General features: G+C 42.6%; 1 protein-coding gene across 4 annotated transcripts in view; it reads left to right on the top strand.

Moving 5' to 3' along the window:
• The window catches only part of COL14A1 (collagen type XIV alpha 1 chain), a 181332-nt gene that overhangs the window by 125601 nt on the left and 29953 nt on the right, over window positions 1–25778 (top strand). For all 4 annotated transcript variants that reach the window (XM_043507395.1, XM_043507394.1, XM_038393129.2 and 1 more), the window contains 4 exons: window positions 16532–16585; window positions 17042–17137; window positions 22648–22701; window positions 24916–24969. In XM_043507395.1, the coding sequence (XP_043363330.1) occupies window positions 16532–16585; window positions 17042–17137; window positions 22648–22701; window positions 24916–24969 (258 nt within the window). The remainder of the gene's footprint in view (window positions 1–16531; window positions 16586–17041; window positions 17138–22647; window positions 22702–24915; window positions 24970–25778) is intronic.

Below are 25778 nucleotides of genomic sequence, written 5' to 3'. Positions count from 1 at the left end.
AACTTCAGTAGCATGGGGAAGAATAGCAACAGGAACAGGAGGAGTCTGTCGCTTCCCTCAGCTCCCATTGGCCGGGAACAGTGAACCACAGCCACTGCAGACGGTCAACGTAAACAAACTGTCTTGCGGCCCACCAGCGGATTACTCTGATGGGCCATGTACCGAAGGTTACCAATCCCTGGGTTCAACTGTTTCTATGAAAGATTGCACAGCATCCTTGGCAAATATGATATTGTTATCCTCAGGGAAGATCTAAATAGACAAATTGGTGATGATGATAATATTGGATATGAACACATTATGGTATGAACACATTATGGGCAGATATGGAATCCAAGGACAGACTAACAATGGGGAGAACGTTTTGTTGATTTCTGCATTGGGGGCATGCTATTTCCACATAAGGAAAGACATAAACTGAAATTGAAATCAAATGATGGCTTCACCCAGAGACAGCTTGATCATTAATAAGTGCTGGAGAAGATCACTGTTCAATGCCAGGGTTTAAATGAGTGCTGATGTTGGAAGTGACCTTCTTGTTATTGGGACAATCAAAATAAAAATAAAGAAATTAACACCAGGCAATGCAGAGGGTATGCATGATGCTAGAAAGTTGTTAGATCCAGCTGTGAAAGCACATTTTAAGTTGCAACTTAGTGATAGAATCTGAAGATCTAACATCACTGATGGAGGACATAGAAGAACAATGGCAGTTTTTCAAAGAAGCAAGTGTGGATGCAGCCATTACTACAGTGGGGATGAGAAGGTCTAAGAAAGAATGGCTCTAACTAAATAGATGGAGGCTCGTTGAAGAGAAGAAAGAATTAATGAAGAGAATTCAACAAGAATGAGAGCAATAAAAGAGTTATTATGCCACAAGAATATGTAGACAAAGATGAGGAAGTTAAAAGACTGCCCATAAGAGATAAGTAAGAGAATAAATGGAAGTAAAGCAAGAGAAGCTGAAGAGACATACCAGAGAGGAAAAGAGTACTTGTGGCATGTTAGAGACTAACAAATGTATTTGAGCATAAGCTTTCATGAGCTACAGCTCACTTCATTGGATGCATGCAGTGGAAAATACAGTAGGGGATTTTATATACACAGAGAACATGAAACAATAGGTATTACCATACACACTGTAACCAGAGTGATCAGGTAAGGTGAGCTATTTCCAGCAGGAGAGAAAAAAAACCTTTTGTAGTGATAATCAAGGTGGGCCATTTCCAGCAGTTGACAAGAACATGTGAGGAACAGTAGGAGGGAAAAATAAACATGGGGAAATAGTTTTACTTTGTGTAATGACACATCCACTCCCAGTATTTATACAAGCCTAATTTAATGGTGTCTAGTTTGCAAATTAATTCCAATTCAGCAGTCTCTCCTTGGAGTCTGTTTTTGAAGTTTTTTTGTTGTAATATTGCGACTTTTAGGTCTGTAATCAAGTGACCAGAGAGATTGAAGTGTTCTCCAACTGGTTTTGAATGTTATAATTCTTGACGTCTGATTTGTGTCCATTTATTCTTTTACATAGAGACTGTCCAATTTGACCAATGTACATGGCAGAGTGGCATTGCTGGCATATATCACATTGGTAGATGTGCAGGTGAATGAGCCTCTGATAGTGTGGCTGGTATGATTAGGCCCTATGATGGTGTCCCCTGAATAGATATGTGGACAGAGCTGGCAACGGGCTTTGTTGCAAGGATAGGTTCCTGGGTTAGTGGTTCTGTTGTGTGGTGTGTGGTTGCTGGTGAGTATTTGCTTCAGGTTGGGGGGCTGTCTGTAAGCAAGGACTGGCCTGTTTCCCAAGATCTGTGAGAGTGATGGGTCGTCCTTCAGGATAGGTTGTAGATCCTTGATGATGCGTGGAGAGGTTTTAGTTGGGGGCTGAAGGTAATGGCTAGTGGCGTTCTGTTATTTTGTTTGTTGGGCCTGTCCTGTAGTAGGTAACTTCTGGCTCTGTCAATCTGTTTCTTCACTTCAGCAGGTGGGTATTGTAGTTGTAAGAACGCTTGATAGAGATCTTGTAGGTGTTTGTATCTGTCTGAGGGGTTGGAGCAAATGCGGTTGTATCGTAGAGCTTCGCTGTAGACAATGGATCATGTGGTGTGGTCTGGATGAAAGCTGGAGGCATGTAGGTAAGTATAGCAGTCATTAGGTTTCCGGTATAGGGTGATGTTTATGTGACCATCGCTTATTAGCACTGTAGTGTCCAGGAAGTGGATCTCTTGTGTGGACTGGTCCAGGCTGAGGTTGATGGTGGGGTGGAAATTGTTGAAATCATGGTGGAATTCCTCAAGGGCTGCTTTTCCATGGGTCCAGATGATGAAGGTGTCATCAATGTAGCGTAAGTAGAGTAGGGGCATTAGGGGACGAGAGCTGAGGAAGCGTTGTTCTAAGTCAGCCATAAAAATGTTGGCATACTGTGGCGCCATGTGGGTACCCATAGCAGTGCCACTGATTTGAAGATATACAAATCAACTTTAAGAACTGTCCACCAACTGTGTCTCCAGATCTGCCCCACCCTTCTGGTCTTTCCCCTGCCTGTGGAGGCCAACTTTCTCATTATCTGCATGCCTGGGCAGAAATCATAACTGACAGATGGGTACTAGAGGTTATTTCTTTGGGGTACACCATCCAGTTCTCTTCCTTCCCTAACCCCCTTTCCCATCTTCTTTTGGGGACCCCTCTCATGAGAGCATCCTCCTGCAAGAGGTAGAGTGAATCCTCAAACTGGGGGCAGTAGATCTGGTACCTCTACCTCAAGGGGAAATGAGTTCTACTCAAAGTACTTCTTCGTCCCCAAGAAGACAGGGGATAGAGACCCATTCTGTACTTCAGGGAACTGAACAAGTTCATCTGCTACTTAAAGTTCAGAATGGTAACCTTGTACTCCAATATCTCATTACTAGTTTCAGACAACTCATTCATGGTCTTCGATCTCAAAGTGGCCTGCTTTCACATAGACATTCATCTGGCACACAGGAGATTCCTGAGATTTGTGGCTGGTCAATTGCACTGCCAATATAGAGCTCTTCCCTTTGGGCTCTCAATGGCTTCAAGAGTATTTAACAATGTACTGTCAGTGGTACCTGCTGACTTTGTCAGCAAGGGGCCACAGTTTACCCTTCCTTAGATGACTGACTTCTGAAGGGATGATCTTACCAGGAAACGGTGGGAGACAAGCACAATGCTTCTGTTCAAGAGTTTAGGCCTCCAGGTGAACCTGAAGAAGTCCACCCAGGAACCCTCACAATCCATAGAATTCATTAGGGCAAGGTTTTTTTAAAGCCAGAGGACAGCTTCCTCTCTATCACTGGACTCACTCAGTGAATACATTTGAGCTGCAGAATGTCCATATAATCCTGCCTGGTGCTGTTGAACCATATGGCCATGAATACTTATGTGACCCATTGTTGTGATACCCTCTGAGACCTTTTCCACTCGGTTTATCCGGAACACCTCACGCAGTTCTGGGAGAACACTTCATCCAGTTCTCTGGTATCCAAGAAATGAGTTGAACTCTGTACTCATCATTAATGGCATACAATCAGACTACACTCAAGTTGATTGGCAGAGAGGGTGAGTCCAGGGCATACCACACATACCACACATTCAATGTACATAATCATGAATCAGCTTATTTACACACTTACACTTAATACTATTGGTTAATACCTCATAGCACATGCTTTATGATTGGTCTACCAATTTTTGTAGCCCATTCCCATCTAGATCATGAGATCTTCATACGCTGCACTACGTGCTAGGCCATACCTGTAAGCTATCACACATTGCTTACTATCCTGATCTGTCTCTTTTCTACTAGCTACATTCTTTTACATATTGAGAAGGCTACTATAATTTATGCTTTGTTTCACGCCTTGCTTTGAATAGACCTACATTCATTTGTGAGGCTTTACCTCAAATGTCTACAAGCCTGGTTGCAGGCACTTTGGGCAAGTGCAGTCTCTACCTGCTAGTCGCAGTTCCCCAAAGAAGCTTGGCCTCCCTTACTCAGTGGGGGTACCATTCAAACCCCCCACTTCCAACAAAGACTGTGACCACACATGGAGGGACAGGGGAAGTGGTCCCCTCACAAGTTTATGCATCATATCAATCTGTTAGAGCTGAGAGCAGTCAGATTAGCCTGCGAGCAATTCCTCCCTTATATCTGCAACCAGTCAATTCAGGTGTTGTTAGACATCACGATGGCAGTTTATTATATTAACAAACAAGGAGGAGCATAGGCTTCACAGCTCTGCATGGAGGTCATCACCCTCTGGAACTGGTACATTCCCATGCTGCTTACACTAACCGGTATCCACATGCCAGGTGTCCACAACACTCGGGTGGATTCTCTGATCAGACTCTTCTTCACTGAACACAAGTGGGAGTTGCACAACCTGATTGTCTGTGAGGTGTTTGGGGTGTGGGGTCTGCCATACATGGATTTCTTTGTGTCCCATGTGAACAACAACTGCAAGGAGTTTTGCTCCAGAGGGGCTGCAGGCCAGGGTCTCTAGGTGACATGTTTCTCACACAATGTTTGGGAGCCTTGTGGTACACATCCCACCCCCATTCTCCTCTGAACTCAAGAGTTGAGGAAAAACAGACAGGACAACTAGCAAGTCATCCTTTCCTGGGGGGGAGGGATAGCTCAGTGGTTTGAGCATTGGCCTGCTAAACCCAGGGTTGTGAGTTCAATCCTTGAGGGGGGCCATTTAGGGATCTGGGGCAAAAATTGGGGATTGGTCTTGTTTTGAGCAGGAGGTTGGATTAGATGAGGTCCCTTCCAATCCTGATATTCGATGATCCTTATAGCATCAGGGCGGGTCTGACAATTCTGGTACCCAATGCTTCTGCAACTATGTGTCCAATCTCCTCTCCTCCTTCCTCTGATACATCAGCTACTAATCTAGGACAAAGGATGGACTTGCCATCCCAAACCAGTCACGTTTCATCTGAGGTCGTGGTATTTGGATGGATGTCAGAGTTAGAGAGGGCCTGTTTGTCTGATGTCCGGGCCATCCTGAGCAGCAGTAGGAAGGATTCTGCCAGCAAATGTTATGAAGTAAAGTAGAAAAAGACTTATGTTCTGGTATAACCAACCAGGAATTTCCCCTTTACAAGCTAAGATCCCAGACATACTGAAGTACCTCTTGTCCTTAAAATTCTCAGGGTTATCTGTCAGCTTCCTCAGAGTACACCAGCTGGCAATGAGACCATGTCATCCTCCTGCAGATGCCTACTCTGTGTTCTCCCATCCAGTCACTGCCCACTTTCTGAAGGGTTTGATTTGTGTCTTCCTTCTTGTGGCAACATTGGTATTACCCTGGGGATTACATCTTTTTAAATCACCCTCACCAAGACCCTGGAATCCTGTTCCCTGCTACATATATCTATGAAGGGAGCATTTCTGGTTTTATCGTGTCATCCAGAAGAGTCAGGGAGAATGGGTGCTCCTGGCTGACTTCTTCCATAGAATGTTCCACAAGGTTAAGGTGAGTTCATCCTGAATTTGTCCCTAAGGTGATGTCAGACTTTCACATAATCCAAACTATCCCTCTCCTTCTGTTTTTCCCTAACCCCCACTTTGGCAGAAAAGAAGTGGCATGGAATTCACTGGACACGCCTAGGGCTCTTGCTTTCTACCTTCACGGAATGAAACCTTTCCAAATTTCCCCTAGACTCGTCTCATCCACAGAACATATTTGTGACATAAATGTGACAATTTCCTGTAATCTCCTTGAAAAAAATGTATTGAATCAAGTTTAAGTATCTTTGGAGTTGATTGTATTAAATGCATAGTTTATTTACTATTGTGGGCTGGGATTGTATGTAACTTCTCTGTAGGGGAGAGATGTGATGTGAACTTCAAAGGATTGTATTGAACAACTTGCCAGACAAGAATGAACTTTTAGGACAAACAGGTCCAAGTGTTTGCTTGGGTAATCTCTAAGGCAGGGGTTCTCAAACTGGGGGTCATGACCCCTGAGGGTCTCACAAGGTTATTACATGGGGGGTCACGAGCCTCCACCCCCAAACCCCGCTTCACCTCCAGCATTTGTAATAGTGTTAAATATAATAAAGCATTTTTAATTTATAAGGGGGGTCACACTCAGAGGCTTGCTGTGTGAACAGGGTCACCAATACAAAAGTCAGAGAACCACTGCTCTATGGAGAGGCAAATGCAAATTTCCCACTTCTAGTTATGCAAAACACCAACTTTTTGAAACTCTGCTCTGGGGAGAGAAGTATTGTCCTTTGATTACCTGTTCCCAGAATTTGAAGTTCAAGGGCCCAAGCTATATACAGTAATGGAAAGACTGAACTATTCATGATGGTTATGGTTCTGAATCTGAGACAATTACAAACACGTAACCACAGAGAAGACCCAGTGGAGGGTTTTGAAGGACTGACATCTACCAGAGCCCGAAGTTGGAGTTGGGGTGACCTCTGATAAGCTTTTTAGTCTGCATGTAGATTCTTTTATGGTTTTTAATGTTTTCTCTGCAACATTTTCACCTTAAGGATAAATGTGCTTGCTTATAAAGAGCTGTGTGGTAACCTGTGACTGCTGGTAATTACAGCTGTTTATAGCCTTCAAAGAGAAAGCAAAGCACAGAAGTTGCTGGCTTGCTGGGGATATCACAGCTAGGCAGAAAACTGTGCCTGGAAAAACCCTGATCAGGAGCAGGAGAGAGATGGCTCTTTGTCCAAGAGAGGTTATGGTGGAGGAGCCAGGAGCCTAGAGTGGGTGCCCTCAGTGGTCAATGGAGAAGGAAGACAGGTGCAGATGCCCTGAATTGTGACAGTGTGAAAGGCGAGGCCATCTTCTCCCAGAGACAGTCAAAATGGATTCCAGGATGCATCCTACTTTGCTATGAGATGAATGATATCTCGCTTGAGGGTGGCATAAGAACTCATTCAACTAGAGTTCAGGCCAGGGGCAGCAAGTTATATGGGCCCATGGTGCCCAGGCTCCAACAAATTCAGGGCCCAGGAGGCCTGGCTCCACTAACATTTGGGGCCGGGTCTCTCCCCTGACCCCACCTGCCACCCCTGTGCGCCTCTCCCAGAGTATCCCGCCTGTCATCCCCGCACGCCTCCCCTGAACATCCCTGCCTGTCCTGTACAGTGGGCGGCTGCCCCCTGCAGCTCCACGCTGCACTCCCTCGCTGGCTGCTGCTGGCTACAAGAGAGTGGCACCGGGGGCAAGCTGAGGCAGCTGCTGCACCTGCGGAGGGAGGAGGGAAGAGGCGTATAGCAGCCCCCTCCCCCCGGCAGGTGACTCCAAGGGAGGGGCTTATCCTGGCTGGAACTCCTGAGCAGCAGCCTGGGGGGCCTTGGGTCAGCGTCATGCTGGGGGGGGGGGCGGGGAGAGGTCCCCCCTCTCCCCCCGGAGCTTGCTGCTGCTGGGGAGGAAGAGGGCTGGGGGGAGTCCTCCTCTCTGGCTCCCCGCCCCAGCCCTGGAGCAGCCTGCCTTCTGCACCCCAAACTCCTCATCCCTGGCCCCACCCTGTACCCCAACCCCTCTGTTCCAGCCAGAGCCCACACACAACACCCAAACCCCCTTCCAGAGCCCACACCCAGCATCCCAAACCCACTCCCGGACCCCCTTCTGCACCCCAACCCCCTGTCCCAGCCCAGAGCCCACATCCAGCCCCCAAACTCCCTCCCAGAGCCCACACCCCTCCTGCACCCAAACTCTCTCCCAGAGCCTGCACCCCAAACCCCCTCCTGCACCCAAACTCCCTCCCAGAGCCCGCACCCCCTCCTGCACCCCTGCCCCAGCCCAGAGCTTGCACCCAAATTCCATCCCAAAGCCCGCACCCCTCCCGCACCCAAACTTCCTCCCAGAGCCTGCACCCCAAACCCCCTCTCACACGCAAACTCCCTTCCAGAGCCTTCAGCAGGTGTGTGTGTGGGGTGTGGAGGGGACTTGGACCCATTCTAGGTACCACCAAAAATTATACAAACCTGCCGCCCCTGGTTCAGGCAGCTTTGGTAGCTTCCCTTAAAGACGTTCCTATTGCTGCTCCACAGATGTCAGCAGCTTGGAATTCTGCTCACACTTTTGCTGAATGCTATGCACTGATGCAAGCAGCTGCTTCTGGAGCCTCTCTTGGCAGAATAGTGCTTCAGTCTGTTGTACCATATGTGACAAAGTTCTGTCCTTGCCTCTGTGGGTCCCTCGTTTCCTGGCAGATTTTGCTAGCCTCAGAGACTCACTGTGACCCTCCATGTAACCCTTCTTTCTCTAGAGACAAGGGTCACAGTCTACTGAACCATTTTCATCATAAGCCAGCGAGGGAGGTGAGGAGAAGTTATCCTTCCTTGCACAGTCTCTGTTGTCTCCCAGTCTCAGTGATTAATCAGGGGGCAAAGGTGGGGGGGGGAGCCCGGGCCCACCCTCTACTTCGGGCTCCAGCCCAGGGACCCTAATAGTATCAGCTATGGTAACTGACCTTTTAGAAACATGACGTACAATTCCCTGGGCTATTTCCCCCACAGCAGCCCTGACTTCCTCAAGCTCCACTTCACCCTTACCTCAGGGCCTCCTTCCTTGTCCCTGATATGGTGTGTACTACTCAGCCTCTCCAACCGCGCAACTTCTTCCCACAGCTCCTGACATGCACTCCCACCTGACTAACTGGGAGGCTTTTAACTAGTTTCAGCCAGCCCCTGATTGGCTTCAGGTGTCCCAATCAACCTAGCCTTCTCCCTGCCTTCTGGAAAGTTCTTAATTGGCCCCAGGTGTCTTAATTGACCTGGAGCAGCTGCCATTTCACTTATCCTGGTACCAGGGATTTGTTTAGCCTGGAGCTAATATATCTATCTCCAACTACTCTCCCATAGCCATTTGGCCTTGCCCCGTCACATATAGTATTCCAATACCCCCGCTTCCTGATAAAGACACTGCTTGTGAATCAACTGAAGTGCACTATATAGAGGGACAATTGCTTGAGGAAGAAGGAGGAGGAGTTATCTGATAGTAACTTGAGTTCTTCAAGATGTGCTGTTCCGATGTGTAGTGTACTATCCACCCTCCTTTCCAACTGTCTGGTTTCCCCTTACTGGGAACTAGTGATTGAGAACGTTGCCCCCTTTATTTCCCTCAATGCAGAGCACAAGCAGAGTGGGAGCACATGCTTGGACCACATAGACACTGCTAGGGAAAAATCTCCAGTTGTGAGCGCATAAAACACGTGCAACCTGAAGTGCCCTATACATAGGGACAACACATCACAAAGAACACAAGTTACTACATGGTGGGTAACCCCTCTGTATGTTTCTTTATGTTTGATGGGTTCTTTATTGCTGTATTGTTAGTGATCACAGTGCTGCCCGTTGTAGGTAGCATTATGTTTCTTTGACTATTTCTGAGGTTTTATATCACAACACTGAAATGTGGAAAAAATGGGCACTATAAAAATTAATAAAATAGAACATTGTGAAACAGCGAATTGTTGTTATACACTAAAGAGCTAAGAAAATATAAATAATAAGGTGTATAATAAAGTTTTAATGCTCTCATTAAGTACATTTTCTTTTATAGTATTGAATGCTTCTGTCTCCTCAGGTTGTACATAACTTTAAAAAACACACACACCTCTTCATAGAATCATAGATGATAGGCTGGAAAAGACCTCCTGGATCATTTAATCCAAACAATTTTTCCTGGAGTATGATTTTAATTTACTTTGTTTCTCCTGATGTATGATCTGTTTTTGAATACTTCTAGTGATCTCTCTCAATTTTTTCAGAGGCAAATTATTTATTTAATCATCTGTTGAAGTTGGGCCCCTAACCACTTCATACTTAAAGAAGAAAAAAACTTAAGACATGCAGGAAATAAAGAGTCTTAACTTCAGTAAAGATCTCATTCATGCAAGCTTTAAACCCCTCAAGTCATAGCTGTGCAAACTTGAAGAAGAGCTCTCGGGAAGCTTTTTTTTTATGTTAATATTTCACTGGAGATAATAGATCTCACTCAAACAAAAAATATATCCTGCCACAATGGAAAAAACAATTCCATTGTCTTGTTTTAATTTAGACAGCAATCAACTGTGTTTTGAAGTTTAATTTCCTATGTATATGAATTAAATTAGTGTCCTAGTTATGAGGTATATATATTTTTTTGTCAGCCCGTCAGGTAGGATATGTGAATCTCTGGAAGAAATTAGTGGCCTAAATAAAAAACAACACAAAACTATTATAACCTAATTAAGAATCAGAAATTCACATGTGCTAGCTGTCTGGCTCAACATTGTTTCAGGGAAATAAAGAAGAGAAACTTCCTGTCTCATCTTGTGAATTTTTCTTTTTAGAACCAAGGTTTTTTTTTCTTATGTGCAACTAGTTTCAAAGATCAGCTTCAAAAAAGGACCTTAAAATTTTTTCATACTTATCCACAACCATTTATGATGAAATTTTTGGATATTTCTCATGAAAACCTTTAGAAAGTATGTAATTTATAGGCAGCACATGTAGTGATGACTTTAATTCAGGTTACCTGACACTTTCCATGTTTACAGTTGCTTGTAACTTTGCCAGACTAACCATTTGGACTGAAATTTTCCATGCCAGGTGAAATCCATATTGGGATACTGCATCCAGTTCTGGTGCCTACATTGTAAAAGACGTTGAAAAATTGGAGATGGCAGAAAAGAGTCTGAAAAATATTTGAGGGTTGGAGCAAATGCCTTGCAATGAGATTCTAAAGAGTCAATCTGTTTAGTCTATTAAAAAGAGGCTTGAGATCAGGAGCATAAATGTTTTTGGCCTCCCCAGCCCCAGGTGGCTGAGCCAAAAAAAAAAAAAAAAAAAGGCCAGCCAATCACAGCAGCAGTTCAGTGCCCCCTGGAAGTTGGCACTTCAGGTGACAGCTATGCTCATCCACCCTAGAACCGGCTGTGATTGAGAGATGATTTGATTACAGTGGATAATACTTCCATGGAGAGAAAACGCTGACTACTAAAGGGATCTTTAATCTAGCAGAGAAAGGCATACCAATTACCAATGGCCTTAAAGCAGAAGCTAGACAAATTCAAATTAGAAATTAGGCAAAAAATTTTATCTGTGAGGGTGATTGTTCAAATAGTCAGTCTACCAGACTTCTCCTAGTCTACCATACTAGGAGAATGTTTATAAGGAGCGAGGGCGGTGTGGATACTAGTCTAATAGGTTATACTGGCTGTAGAATGACTGTGCCTAATAGGGTACAAAATGTGAGCGAGTCCAAACAGCAAAAATTAAGATGTTTGTACACCAATGCGAGGAGTCTAGGTAACAAAATGGAGGAACTAGAGCTACTGGTGCAGGAAGTGAAACCAGATATTATAGGGATAACAGAAACATGGTGGAATAGTAGTCATGACTGGACTACAGGTATTGAAGGGTATGTGCTGTTTAGGAAAGACAGAAACAAAGGTAAAGGGGGTGCAGTAGCATTGTATATCAATGATGAGGTAGAATGTAAAGAAATAAGAAGCGATGCAATGGATAAGACAGAGTCCGTCTGGGCAAAAATTACATTGAGGAAGAAAACTAGTAAAGCCTCTCCTACGATAGTGCTTGGGGTGTGCTATAGACCTCCGGGATCTAATTTGGATATGGATCGAGCCCTTTTTAATGTCTTTAATCAAGTAAATACTAATGGAAACTGCGTGATCATGGGAGACTTTAACTTCCCAGATATAGACTGGAGGACCAGTGCTAGTAATAATAATAGGGCTCAGATTTTCCCAAATGCGATAGCTGATAGATTCCTTCATCAAGTAGTTTCTGAACCGACTAGAGGGGATGCCATTTTAGATTTAATTTTGGTGAGTAGCGAGGACCTCATAGAAGAAATGGTTGTAGGGGACAATCTTGGCTCAAGTGATCATGAGCTAATTCAGTTCAAACTAAATGGAAGGATTAACAAAAATAAATCTGCAACTAGGGTTTTTGATTTCAAAAGGGCTGACTTTCAAAAATTAAGGAAATTAGTTAGAGAAGTGGATTGGACTGAAGAACTTAAGGATCTAAAGGTAGAGGAGGCCTGGGATTACTTTAAATCAAAACTGCAGAAGCTATCGGAAGCCTGTATCCCAAGAAAGGGGAAAAAATTCATAGGAAGGAGTTGTAGACCAAGCTGGATGAGCAAGCATCTTAGAGAGGTGATTATGAAGAAGCAGAAAGCATACAGGGAGTGGAAGATGGGAGGGATCAGCAAGGAAAGCTACCTAATTGAGGTCAGAAGATGTAGGGATAAAGTGAGAGAGGCTAAAAGTCGAGTAGAGTTGGACCTTGCAAAGGGAATTAAAACCAATAGTAAAAGGTTCTATAGCCATATAAATAAGAAGAAAACTATGAAGGAAGAAATGGGACCGCTTAACACGAGGATGGAGCGGAGGTTAAAGATAATCTAGGCATGGCCCAATATCTAAACAAATACTTTGCCTCAGTCTTTAATAAGGCTAAAGAGGATCTTGGGGATAATGGTAGCATGACAAATGGGAAGGAGGATATAGAGGTAGATATTACCATATCAGAGGTAGAAGCGAAACTGAAACAGCTTAATGGGACTAAATCGGGGGGCCCAGATAATCTTCATCCAAGAATATTAAAGGAATTGGCACCTGAAATTGCAAGCCCATTAGCAAGAATTTTTAATGAATCTGTAAACTCAGGAATAGTACCGAATGATTGGAGAATTGCTAATATAGTTCCTATTTTTAAGAAAGGAAAAAAAAGTGATCCGGGTAACTACAGGCCAGTTAGTTTGACATCTGTAGTATGCAAGGTCCTGGAAAAAATTTTGAAGGAGAAATTAGTTAAGGACATTGAAGTCAATGGTAAATGGGACAAAATACAACATGGTTTTACAAAAGGTAGATCCTGCCAAACCAACCTAATCTCCTTTTTTGAAAAAGTAACAGATTTTTTAGATAAAGGAAATGCAGTGGATCTAATTTACCTAGATTTCAGTAAGGCATTTGATACCGTGCCACATGGGGAATTATTAGTTAAATTGGAGAAGATGGGGATCAATATGAACATCAGAAGGTGGATAAGGAATTGGTTAAAGGGGAGACTGCAATGGGTCCTACTGAAAGGCGAACTGTCAGGTTGGAGGGAAGTTACCAGTGGAGTTCCCCAGGGATCGGTTTTGGGACCAATCTTATTTAATCTTTTTGTTACTGACCTTGGCACAAAAAGTGGGAGTGTGCTAATAAAGTTTGCAGATGATACAAAGCTGGGAGGTATTGCCAATTCGGAGAAGGATCGGGATATTATACAGGAGGATCTGGATGACCTTGTAAACTGGAGTAATAGTAATAAGATGAAATTTAATAGTGAGAAGTGTAAGGTTATGCATTTAGGGATTAATAACAAGAATTTTAGTTATAAGTTGGGGACGCATCAATTAGAAGTAACGGAAGAGGAGAAGGACCTTGGAGTATTGGTTGATCATAGGATGACTATGAGCTGCCAATGTGATATGGCTGTGAAAAAAGCTAATGTGGTTTTGGGATGCATCAGGAGAGGCATTTCCAGTAGGGATAAGGAGGTTTTAGTACCGTTATACAAGGCACTGGTGAGACCTCACCTAGAATACTGTGTGCAGTTCTGGTCTCCCATGTTTAAAAAGGATGAATTCAAACTGGAGCAGGTACAGAGAAGGGCTACTAGGATGATCCGAGGAATGGAAAACTTGTCTTATGAAAGGAGACTTAAGGACCTTGGCTTGTTTAGCCTAACTAAAAGAAGGTTGAGGGGAGATATGATTGCTCTCTATAAATATATCAGAGGGATAAATATAGGAGAGGGAGAGGAATTATTTCAGCTCAGCACCAATGTGGACACAAGAACAAATGGGTATAAACTGGCCACCAGGAAGTTTAGACTTGAAATCAGACGAAGGTTTTTAACCATCAGAGGAGTGAAGTTTTGGAATAACCTTCCAAGGGAAGCAGTGGGGGCAAAAGATCTATCTGGTTTTAAGATTCTACTCGATAAGTTTATGGAGGAGATGGTATGATGGGATAATGGGATTTTGGTAAGTAATTGATCTTTAAATATTCAGGGTAAATAGGCCAAATCCCCTGAGATGGGATATTAGATGGATGGGATCTGATTTACTATAGAAAATTCTTTCCTGGGTATCTGGCTGGTGAATCTTGCCCATGTGCTCAGGGTTTAGCTGATTGCCATATTTGGGGTCAGGAAGGAATTTTCCTCCAGGGCAGATTGGAGAGGCCCTGGAGGTTTTTTTGCCTTCCTCTGTAGCATGGGGCATGGTTGACTGGAGGGAGGCTTCTCTGCTCCTTGAAGTTTTGAACCATGATTTAAGGACTTCAATAGCTCAGACATAGGTGAGGTTTTTCATAGGAGTGGGTGGGTGAGATTCTGTGGCCTGCGCTGTGCAGGAGGTCGGACTAGATGATCAGAATGGTCCCTTCTGACTTTAGTATCTATGAATCTATGAATCTAAAAGATATGCTGGATTCTTCCACTCTTGATGTCTTCTTATCAAGAGTGGATGCTTTTCTGGAAGATATGCTTTAGTCTCAAACAGAAGTGCTTGGGCTCAAAACTGGGATAACTGAGTAACATTTTTATGGCCTGTGTTACACAGGAGATCAGACTAGATCCAATGGTCCCTTCTGGCCACAAAATCTATGAATGTGTGTCTGCTTCAGGCTGTTTTTTTTTTTTAAGTTTTATCCAAAAAATGTCATCTGTTTCTCAGAATGAGGCTAGAGAAAAGCATGTTGTTTTTATTATGTTTAAAAAAAATTCTTACAGTTGTTTCATTGAAAGGTTCTAGCATCTCCATTCTTTAGAGCAAGGACTTGAAATTGGACAAGGGTGTTGCCCTGCTGTCAGGGATATGTCTTTTGCTGTCCCTGTGAAAATTCACCCAAATTTAACCTAATTATGAGCCTCTGAAAAATCTCAGTTCACACAAGCTCTTTAGAATTTTTAGAATTTCAGTGAAATTCTCTGAAGATTTCATTCGGGCTGAGTATGCCCCATCCCCAGGCTTCAGGGGCTGACCAGGACTATCCATGCAATTGCTCCTTCTGGAAGCCACTGTGGCACTGGGTACAGGAACTGAGAGCAGAGAGACTCTCTCTCCTGTACTTTCAATCCCTTACCAGCTGGTGCCTAAACAGCATGGAGGAGAAGGCAGCCTGATGGAAAGGCAGATTGTGAGAAGCCAGCCTGGTTAGAGAGGGGGGCAGCAGGCAAATAGTTGAACAAGATTGGGATGAGGAGCCAGGGAGGGGGTGGAAGGGCAGGGACTGGGATGTGGATCTGATGAGGGAGTAGAACTGGGGAGACTTGGAGCAAAGGAGGATGAGGGTGGGAAAATAGTATGTGATCATGTAATTAAAGATGTTTGTGGTGTATACACACAAGGAAGTGAAAGTAAAGTTGCACAGACAGCTTTAATTCTAGCATTTCTTAATTTACGAGTGCTTGATTTTGCAAGCTTAACATACCTGTAATAAAATTTTTATATGTCATAATACATATATTGTCTTTGTGTGTCAAAGAACACTGATTTCTTGCCCCTTAAAGTAAATATTACTTGGTTTGGCTTGTAAGTCAATATCTTTTTAGTAGTCCCATTTGCTATATTATTTTATTATCTATTTGATATTTTGTAGCACCTCCCCACATCCTGGGGAGGAATGATGTCTAATTGTACTAGATTCTTTAGAGACACAGAGATTGGCCCGGCCCTGAAATGCTCACACTCTAAGAAGATAAACATTATCCCAAGGGTGGGGTAGAGAGAGACAATTAGTGAGTATTTATTACAAGAATATAAAAACTTAAAAATAAATATTTCATTAAAATCATCCAAGAGGGCAAGACACGTCTTGCATGTATATCAGAAACATATTCAAGGCAGTCATCCTTAGAAATGCACAATTCCAGTGTCCCACACAATACTGTTAACAAAAGGTTTAGACTGCAGTTGGTTAACAAATGATTAAAAGATTCAGGCATCAGTGAAGAAAGCAAAAAAGGAGAAATGGGGAGCGAGAAATTGAATGGCTCTGAAATTAAACCATAGCAAACACAATGGGTCTCTCGGAGGTTTTATCTGATAAAAACATTACTAGAATCGCTGGAACGTCAGCCTTTAACAGTGTGATGATATTCGAAAGAGCAGATGTGGAGAGCATTTTAACAATAAGAAAAAAAGCTTATCTGTGTATCCAGCTGGGTCACTGCCTGCAGCAATATTTTGATCCTAGTGCATTATAATGCATTGGTACAGGCTTAAGTACTTTCCTGAGCTCAAGTCCATCCCTACATAGGACTACTATTAAGCATATGCTTTAAACCTCAATGAATTGGTAGAACTTAAGCACACAGCTAGGTAGTTCCCTCAGTAGGGTTGCTTTCCTGAATTGGGGCCTACAAGAATAAAATAATCTATATGATTCAGGAAGAAGAAAGAACTGTTTGTTTTTTGTGGGATTTACTTTTCTGCTAACACTAATCATGTGCTTTACAGGGTGGTCCAGGTGTCAGAGGCCCAAAGGGTCATCATGGTGATCAAGGTCCAAAGGTAATCTGCCACCACTATACAGTTGTAACATGCACCCTTTTTTTGGCTTTTGTCTGTTTGTGTCTAAATCTAGAGTTTTTGCTTTTTTTGAATGAGCTTAAATCTAGAATGTCTCTGATGTTCTTGAAGAAAGGGTGTAGCCAAATGCCATTGGTGCTTGTTGGGTGAACAGCGTCCAGGTCTCCTGGATCACACCAGCTACACATCATGTTTGTTTCTGGATCAGGGGCAGTAAAATGCATAGTGCTGCAGCTGTCAGCATATATTTGTGGCTTTTTGCATGCCTAAAGGAATCAGGCCTTTGTAAACAGGAGCCTTATTGTCCTGTCAACACGTTAACTCATATTTTAGGTGCTGTTGAATCTATTGGTATTTAATTCTGCACACAGACACTTCCTTCTTATGTACAGTAGAGTTAAACTTATGGCCTTTATGTTTTCTCTTTTGGTGTCATAGGGCCTAGATGGACCTCGTGGTGAAGTTGGTGCTCCAGGACCCCAAGGGCATCCAGGACCCCAAGGGCCAAGTGGACTTTCTATTCAAGGGCTTCCAGTAAGTCCTAAATGAACAACCGTGGTCTTAATTTTGTCACAGGAGTTTGCCAGAACCCATACATTTGGTTGTACCAAAAGGTTAGATAAAACTAGAGCTAGGACTGAGCTGCAAAGTCCAGATCCAGATCTGAACTTCACCAGAATCTGAGGTGTCTGGATCATGGATTTGGGTTTAACCTGCAATTGGAATAGGAGCCAGCTCCAACATTCAGATATGTATTGGGATCTGAAGTTCACTAAAACCTCAAGACAGTTTGGACCACAGGTTTTTGGGTCAGACCCAAATCTAGATAAAAGTTTTTAAAAATGCTGCGAACTGGAGTGTGTGGCAGGAACACTTAGAACATAGTATTTTTTTTGTTGTTTGAATTTCTGTGACTTTGATGATCTCAGTGCAGTCACTAGTGGAGAGATGTTCACATACCAAAACCACCTCCATCACCTAAATTAACTGGCACTAACTGGTACACTTGTTGGCAGCCTCATAGGGGAGGCCAAGGAGTGAATTGATAGGCATAGAGCCAGAAATACTATTTTAGGGCTGGTTTCTCAATACCAATGTTGAGACACATCAGCAGTGCAAAAAATCTACACTTCCAATGCCCATGCTGTCTTATAAATAGGCTTGGAAGGATTAGATTTTTATCAGTAAATATCAGTAAACACTGCTGCACACACACAAACTGATGAAAAAATATTTCCATTCATAATAACTGAAATGTACAGGCTGACAAAGTAAGAAAAATGCTGCTGGAGAACTCATTAGAGTTTGATTTAAGGATATTTACTGCCTACATTTTGACAAGGGATGTTGGCAATTTGTGTTTTAATGGTTATAAAAGATTTAACTTTTTGAATTTCAGCATTGACTCTCATTAGATGATGATGATTGTCTGACCTCCCCATTGTCAGGCCCTCTGATAATTTCCTGAAACTATGAAAAATGTTAATTGATAAAAATTGAAAAAAAGCAGCTTAAAACCCATAATTTTTGTGCAACTATGAAAATGTAAATAGTAAAAAATGCTTAAAATTAAACATCAATATTATCTGTTGAAATTATAAAAACATTGAATTCTGCACATCTACTTATAAAAATAGATGATAATATATAATAATGTATTAAAATATATAATAATAAATGTCATGTGGGTGGATATACACAGGCCTTAAGGACTATCAACCCAGCACCTTTTCCTTGTAGAAAAATCTAAACAAATTTAATAGAGTACAGTATTCTTTCTACAGAATTTTTTAACCAATCTATCGGATTCAATAACAGTAATATAATTAAACAGGTTTCAATAGAAATTATTCTTAACACCTTGTCATGGGCTGTACAAACCCCACACTGGAAGGGAAGGGACTACAGAATTGCTTTGGGCCCAGATGTTTCTCCCCGCTGCAACTGTAAAGCTTGCACAGGCTAGAGGAGGAGCTTACAGGGGAGCAGAGTAGCTCAGTAGCTTGCAGACAGCTGACGTGGGCTCTGAGCTCCTGGGAAAGAACACTGCAGGAGCCTGAACGCTGGCTGTAATGACCTTGCCAAGCCAGCAAAGGAGGAATTTGTGACTCAGGGAAGGTTAGAGACCCATTAGAGAGGGTCAGCCCAGGTTCCCCTACCTGCCCCTAAGGAGGGGCCAGCTATAGAAGCCTCTTCCCGGAATGGGGAATCTAGCTGAGGGAGATCCCTGAAGATAGAAGGTTTGAACCATGAGGCCCCAAGTTAAGGGGAAGCCTATCCCTTACCTAATCCAGAATTCTACCCTGTTGTTGGACCCTCTACGTATACCCTGAAAGGGTTGGACTTGAACGTGTGACCTGGCCAGAGGGCTGTTACTGAAGGGGCATATCTTTGCAGGGCCAGAGTGGCCATAAAAAGGGGAGTGCCATAAGAAGAAAAAAGCTTGCCACACCCCTGCCTGACCACTTGGTGGCATTGGCAGTGAGTGTTCCCTTTCACAGATTTATATTTACTCCTGGGGGAATTCTGCACCACTGCACACACACATATTTCATGTGCCGCACAGTTTTTTTTTTTTTTTCAGAAAATAGCTTCTGCTGAAAAGTTGTTGCAGTTTCACCTTTAGCTCACCAGAGGGTGCTGTGGCACTAGAACACAGCAGCTGCTCCTGGAAAACACCAGCCATGATAGGGAAAGAGAAAGAACCTGCCTTCTTCACAGCGGCTTTTGGGCCAGGTCAGGAGATAGGGGATATGGGAAGACAGACAGTGTGGGGTTGCTGGGGGATCAGACAGGGCTCATAAGGGCTACTGGGTGAAGCCAGACTGGGACAGGGGCTGAATGGGAGTGTAGACACAGGGTCACATGGGCAGAGGGGTTGCATAGCTACAGGGGGAAGAGGGATGGCTGAGTGGGGGCACAAAGACACATGGGGCCAGAGGGTGCAGAGACACATGAAGATGAGGGAAGGGGCCTGGCTGAGAGGGTGCAGGGCCATGGGGGGTGCAGAGTGACAGGGGGAAGGGAGATGGCTGAGTGGGGGCACAGAGACACATGGGAATGGGATGCAGGGACACATGGAGATGAAGGGTGGGGGCTGGTTGAGGGGGTATAGGAACACATGGGGATGAGGGAGAGGTGTAGGTCCACATGGGGGGAGGCTGAGTGGGGGCACAGAGCCACATGAGGAAAGGGGAGGGGTGCATGGACGCATGGGGATGGGGGAGTAGGTGTCTGAGTGGGGGTGCAGGGACACATGTAGATGGGGATGCAAGGACACATGAGGGTACAGGACACCTGGGGACAGAAGCAGATGTGCCTGACTGAATAGGAGAAGCTAGGGGTCAGCCAAGATCTCCATGGGGGCTGCTCCTTAACAATCCCTCCCTGCCCCCCAAAATAACCTGTTCCATACTTTTCCAACCATACCCAACAACCCTTCAAGTTCATACCCAGGCTTCTTCCCAGCAATTACTTCCCTCTCCCTCAGCTCCTCCATTATCCCTGACTCCCCCAAGCCTTTGTGTGGAGTGCAGGAAATATGGTTCTGTACTGTAGTTTAAATGAATTATTGCTCAGAATTCTGTATTAATATGCCTAGTAAGGAATCTATTTCTCAAAAAACATTTCCTGAATCTTTTTTTTTTTTTGGTCTGTGTTGTTACAGACATACTTGCTGACAGGTATTTTGAAATAAATTACCAAAATAATTGAAACTGGTATGATTATATTGTGTTATTTTGACAAATAAAATATGCAGAATTTTAAAATGTGTCCAGAATTTCTAATTTTTTGGCACAGAATTCTCCCAGGAGTATTATATATCCTTGATTATTTTAGCAGAGAATATAATGAAGAAAATATGGGCTGTAGGAATAATTTCCAATCCTTTCTATAGCATTTAATAGAGAATTATATTCCTGCTGTGGAATTTTATTGACTGGTTAAAAACATCCTATAGAAAGGATATTCTTTGTTATTAATCATGTATATTCTATAGAAACCTGTTTAATTTCTATAGAACTCTCTTGAGTTCATCTCTATAGGACATTACCCTGAGTGTCAAAGAGAAGCAAATTCACTCACAGGGAAATGAATGTGTTTCCACTGGGGCTCTCGATTAATTGCAGTTAAGTCAAAAAAATGAATTGCGATTAATCACATTTTTAGTCGTACTGTTCAAAAATAAAATACCAATTGAAATTTATTAAATATTTTTGGAAGTTTGTCTACATTTTCAAATATATTGATTTCAATTACAACACAGAATACAAAGTGTACAGTGCTCACTTTATCTTTTATTTATTACAAATATTTACACTGTAAAAATGATAAACAAAAGAAATAGTATTTTTCAATTCACCTCATACAAGTACCATAATGCAATCTCTTTATCATGAAAGTGCAACTTACAAATGTAGATTTTTTTTTTGTTACATAACTGCATTCAAAAAAACTATGTAAAATTATCTAGCGCCTACAAGTCCACTTAGTCCTACTTCTTGTTTGGCCAATTGCTAACACAAACAAGTTTATTTACATTTATGGGAGATAATGCTGCCAGCTTTTTATTTACAATGTCACCTGAAAGTTAGAACAGGCATTCACATGACACGTTTGTAGCCGGCATTGCAAGGTATTTACATGCCAGATATGCTAAACATTTGTATGCCCCTTCATGCTTCGGCCACCATTCCAGAGGACATGCTTCCATGCTGATGACACTCATTAAAAAAATAATGTGTTAATTAAATTTTGACTGAGTTCCTTGTGGGGAGAATAGTATGTCTCCTGCTCTATTTTACCCGCATTCTGCCATATATTTCATGTTACTGTAGTCTTGGATGATGACCCAGCACAAGTTGTTCATTTTAAGGACACTTTCACTGCAGATTTGACAAAATGCAAAGAAGGTACCAATGTGAGATTTCTAAAGATAGCTGCAGCACTTGACCCAAGGTTTAAGAATCTGAAGTGCCTTCCAAAATCTGAGAGGGACAAGCTGTGGAGCATGCTTTCAGAAGTCTTAAAAGAGCAACACTCTGATGCGGAAACTACAGAACCCGAACCACTAAGAAAGAAAATCAACCTTCTGTTGGTGGCATCTGACTCAGATGTTGAGTAAACATGCATCGGTCTGCACTGCTTTGGATCATTATTGAGCAGAACTCGTCATCAGCATGGACATATGTCTTCTGGAATGATGGTTGAAGCATGAAGGGACATATGAATCTTTAGCACATCCAGCACGTAAATATCTTGTGACGCCAGCTACAACAATGCCATGCAAATGCCTGTTCTCACTTTCAGGTGACATAAACTAGAAGTGGGCAGCATTATCTCCAGCAAATGTAAACAAATTTGTTTGTCTGAATGATTGGCTGAACAAGAAATAGGACTGAATGGACTTGTAGGCTCTAAAGTTTTCCATTTTTATTTTTGAATGCAGTTATTTTTTGTACATAATTCTACATTTGTAAGTTCAACTTTCATGATAAAGAGATTGCACTACAGTACTTGAATGAGGTGAATTGAAAAATAGTATTTTTTTTGGTTTTTTTACAACACAAATATTTGTAATAAAAAATAAAGTGATGCTTGTACTCTTTGTGTTCTGTGTTGTAATTGAAATCAATATATTTGAAAATGTAGAAAACATCCAAAAATATTTAATTAAATGGCATTCTATTATTGTTTAACAGTGCGATTAATCGTGCAATGAATCACGATTAATTTTTTAGTCATGTGATTAATCGTGATTAATTTTTTTAATAGTTTGACAGCCCTAGTTTCCATTTTGTTAAAGGTTTTGTTAAACGATAATTTGACAGTCATTTTTGAATCAGAGTTTCCTTTTTCTTTATTTTCCATATCTCTAAAGATTTAATTTACATTTTTGCAAACCAGTACTGCAGATGGATATTCTTTAATAGGAAAAAATGAATCTGTAGTTAACTTTTTCACATTGTTTTGAAAAGAACAATTGAAAATAGGAGGCAAGCAGCAATTTATGTGTTTAACTATGTGTGATTATTGATCTCCAGGGAACACCAGGTGAAAAAGGAGAGAAGGGTGATCGTGGTCTCCCTGGTCAGCAGGTATTCCCTATATTATTGCTTTAATGTAGCATTTAGTAGATCTATCTGAATGTGGAATTGCCATCCTTGTGCTGGGCAGAGTAGATATTCAAAGATATTGAGAGGCACTGTGGTGCAGCTGAACCTGCAAGGGATTTAGAATCAGTAACCTCTGAGATCTGATTGTGGCCCTGTCACTGATTTGTTGTGTGCCCATGGGCAAATCTCTTAGGGCCTGACTTTGAAGAGCCAGCCTCTCTTTTTGTACCCACAAGTAATCTGAGGTGCAATTTTGTGAGAGCAACTGTGAGCAAGCTATCTGATTACCTGATTTGCAGAACTCTGGTAGGTAGATATCTACATATCCCCATGGGAACTTGTAATAGAATCATAGAATCATAGAAGATTAGGGTTGGAAGGGACCTCAGGAGGTCATCTAGTCCAACCCCCTGCTCAAAGCAGGACCAACCCCAACTTAATCATCCCAGCCAGGGCTTTGTCAAGCCGGGGCTTAAAAACCTCACTCCTGTGCTCTTAAAGATGTACTGCATCTGTACCTTCCCTGACCAGTCCATGTTGAAATTGATGGAGCATCTCCAGTGACCCATCAACGCTTGCATAACCATAGAAAAAGTAGTCCTCTCTCAATGTACCCTGTTGCAAGGGGGGCTGATGCCAAAATAGGAAAATGCATGCTGTCTATCACCCCACCAGAGTTCAGGAACTCCATTGCTGCAAATCCATCCACTCTATCCTGCACGCTGCTGACAGTCACAGTCCTGCATATTGCAGTTGTTATGATTAGTAAGGGAGGCTCTTTTAATTGCCATTTAAAAATCAGGCACTCAATTTTTCTCGACCGTATGAGGAGAGATGAATAAGACTGGGACTTTTCAGTTTGGAAAAGAGACGACTAAGGGGGGATGTGATTGAGGTCTATAAAATCATGACCAGTGTGGAGAAAGTAAATAAGGAAGTGTTATTTACTTCTTCTCATAACACAAGAACTAGGGGTCACCAAATGAAATTAATAGGCAGCAGGTTTAAAACAAACAAAAGGAAGTATTTCTTCACACAACGCGCAGTAAACCTGTGGAACTCCTTGCCATAGGATGTTGTGAAGGCCAATACTATAATAGGGCTCAAAAAAGAGATAAATTCATGTAGAATAGGTCCATCAATGGCTATTAGCCAGGATGGGGAGGGATGGTGTCCCTAGCCTCTGTTTGCCAGAAGCTGGGAATGAGCAACAGGGAATGGATCACTTGGTGATTATCTGTTCTGTCAGTTCCCTCTAGGGCATGTGGCATTGGCCATTGTCAGAAGACAGGATACCAAGCTAGATGGACCGTTGGTCTGACCCAGTCTGGCTGTTCTTATGACCATCTTGCAAGATGCTGAGGGCTGCTGAGCACCCTCAGATCTTGCTGAAGTCAGTTTTCCTGATATGTAGCCTCAATTTTTCATTTATTAGTTTTATCATATTACTCCTGCTTATAATCTCTTGTACCAACCAATCAAGACAAATCCTTTCCCTCCTTGATGTCTACACACTTCAGATATTTGTCTGCTATTACCAGGTTCCCCAACTTCTAGTCCTGCTAGATACTTAGCTCTCATAATCTTTCCTCATAAATCAATCTCTCCAGCCTTCTGGATCATTTTGTATGCCTGTGGCTGCAGTAATGGTCTGGGATCAATGCCAATGCCTTTAGGCAGCCTGTTGAAGGAGAGGGAGGATTTCTTCTGAACTCTGTGGAACTCTGCCAGGCATAGCTCATTTATTTGGGCTGGATGCTTGATCAAGGGTTTGCCCCTTTGCTATTACAGCACTGAGCTCAGACAATATGGTAACTCATGCCTTTACAAAAACTGAAAGAGAGAGAGAGAGATGGAAATAAAGATTTAGTTTAAGGATCTGATTTACCTCAATGGAGTTACACTGGTATAAAACTGGAGTAATACAAAGGTGGCATCTGTAGACATTATTTGCTTTTAAATAAGATATTAAAACTGAAAAGGTTAATTGCATGTGCATATTAATAAGCCCTATTTATTTCACTGAAGCTCCACCTCACCTGAATCATAGATATGGCCCTACCATGAGTCACCCTTTTGAATATCTGAAGCCCCATTTATCCCAGGGCTTTTGATGTCATGTCAGATAAAGGGGGTTGCACTATACTGTGTAGGGGTTGCTGCCATTCTGATCTTTTGCCCTCTTATCATTCATAGGGTGTCCCAGGAGCATCAGGATCACCGGGACGGGATGGAGCTCAAGGTCAAAGGGTAAGGTGAAACAAACAGATTTCTCATTTGAAGCATTTCCATTCCATCAGTGATGGCACTGGGACAGGTGAGACCTGGGAAGTTTAAGGAGTGCAAACAACTATATTGAAATGTGCCAGACAGGCACGGACTTTTGGGACAAAAAGTGTTATGTGGCTTTCCTGGGGAATGCCTGGGGAGTGGTTAATGTAAATTATACAACCAAAGTTATGCAAAACCCCAGCCTTTTGATGCTGTGCCCTGTGGAGAGGGTCACTGGCTGATATTACCTGTTCCCAGAGACTGGAGATAAAAGGCCCTAGCTGTTTAAAGAAAAAGTGGAACTGTCCAGTTGGGGTCTGGTTCCTGATGTAAGAACATAAAGGAACTTGTAACCAAAGGGGAAAACCCAGTTGTGTGGTATGAAAGACTGATTCCTACCAGAGCCCTATATTGGTTTTTATAAGTTAGACTTATAAAGCTGCAGCTGATCAGTCTTTTGTTTCATACTGCTAAGTACACTGAATCCAGGTATTGCAAAAGAATCCCTACTGGATTATTAGTAATTCAGTACAATGTACAGGTCAAGTACATAGTTAAATTGGACTTATAGTTTCCTTTAAACAAGATTTATCTTCTCTTCTGGAAATTTAGGAGCTTTTCTTGAAAATAGCTATGAAACTTTGTAACTTCAGAAGCTTGTGGAGCTTCTTTCTTCTTTGGACTTCTGGCTTTAAGCTGAGCCCTGTTATTTCAGGATCTGTACAGTGGTACAGATCTGGGCCCCAATCCTGCAAACCCTTAAGCACATTTAACTTTAAGCTCGTGCG

This window comes from Dermochelys coriacea, chromosome 2, assembly GCF_009764565.3.
Source record: "Dermochelys coriacea isolate rDerCor1 chromosome 2, rDerCor1.pri.v4, whole genome shotgun sequence".
NCBI classification, from domain to species: domain Eukaryota; kingdom Metazoa; phylum Chordata; order Testudines; family Dermochelyidae; genus Dermochelys; species Dermochelys coriacea.
The sequence above is the reverse complement of the archived record's forward strand: the minus strand, read 5'-3'. Positions and strand labels throughout refer to the sequence as shown.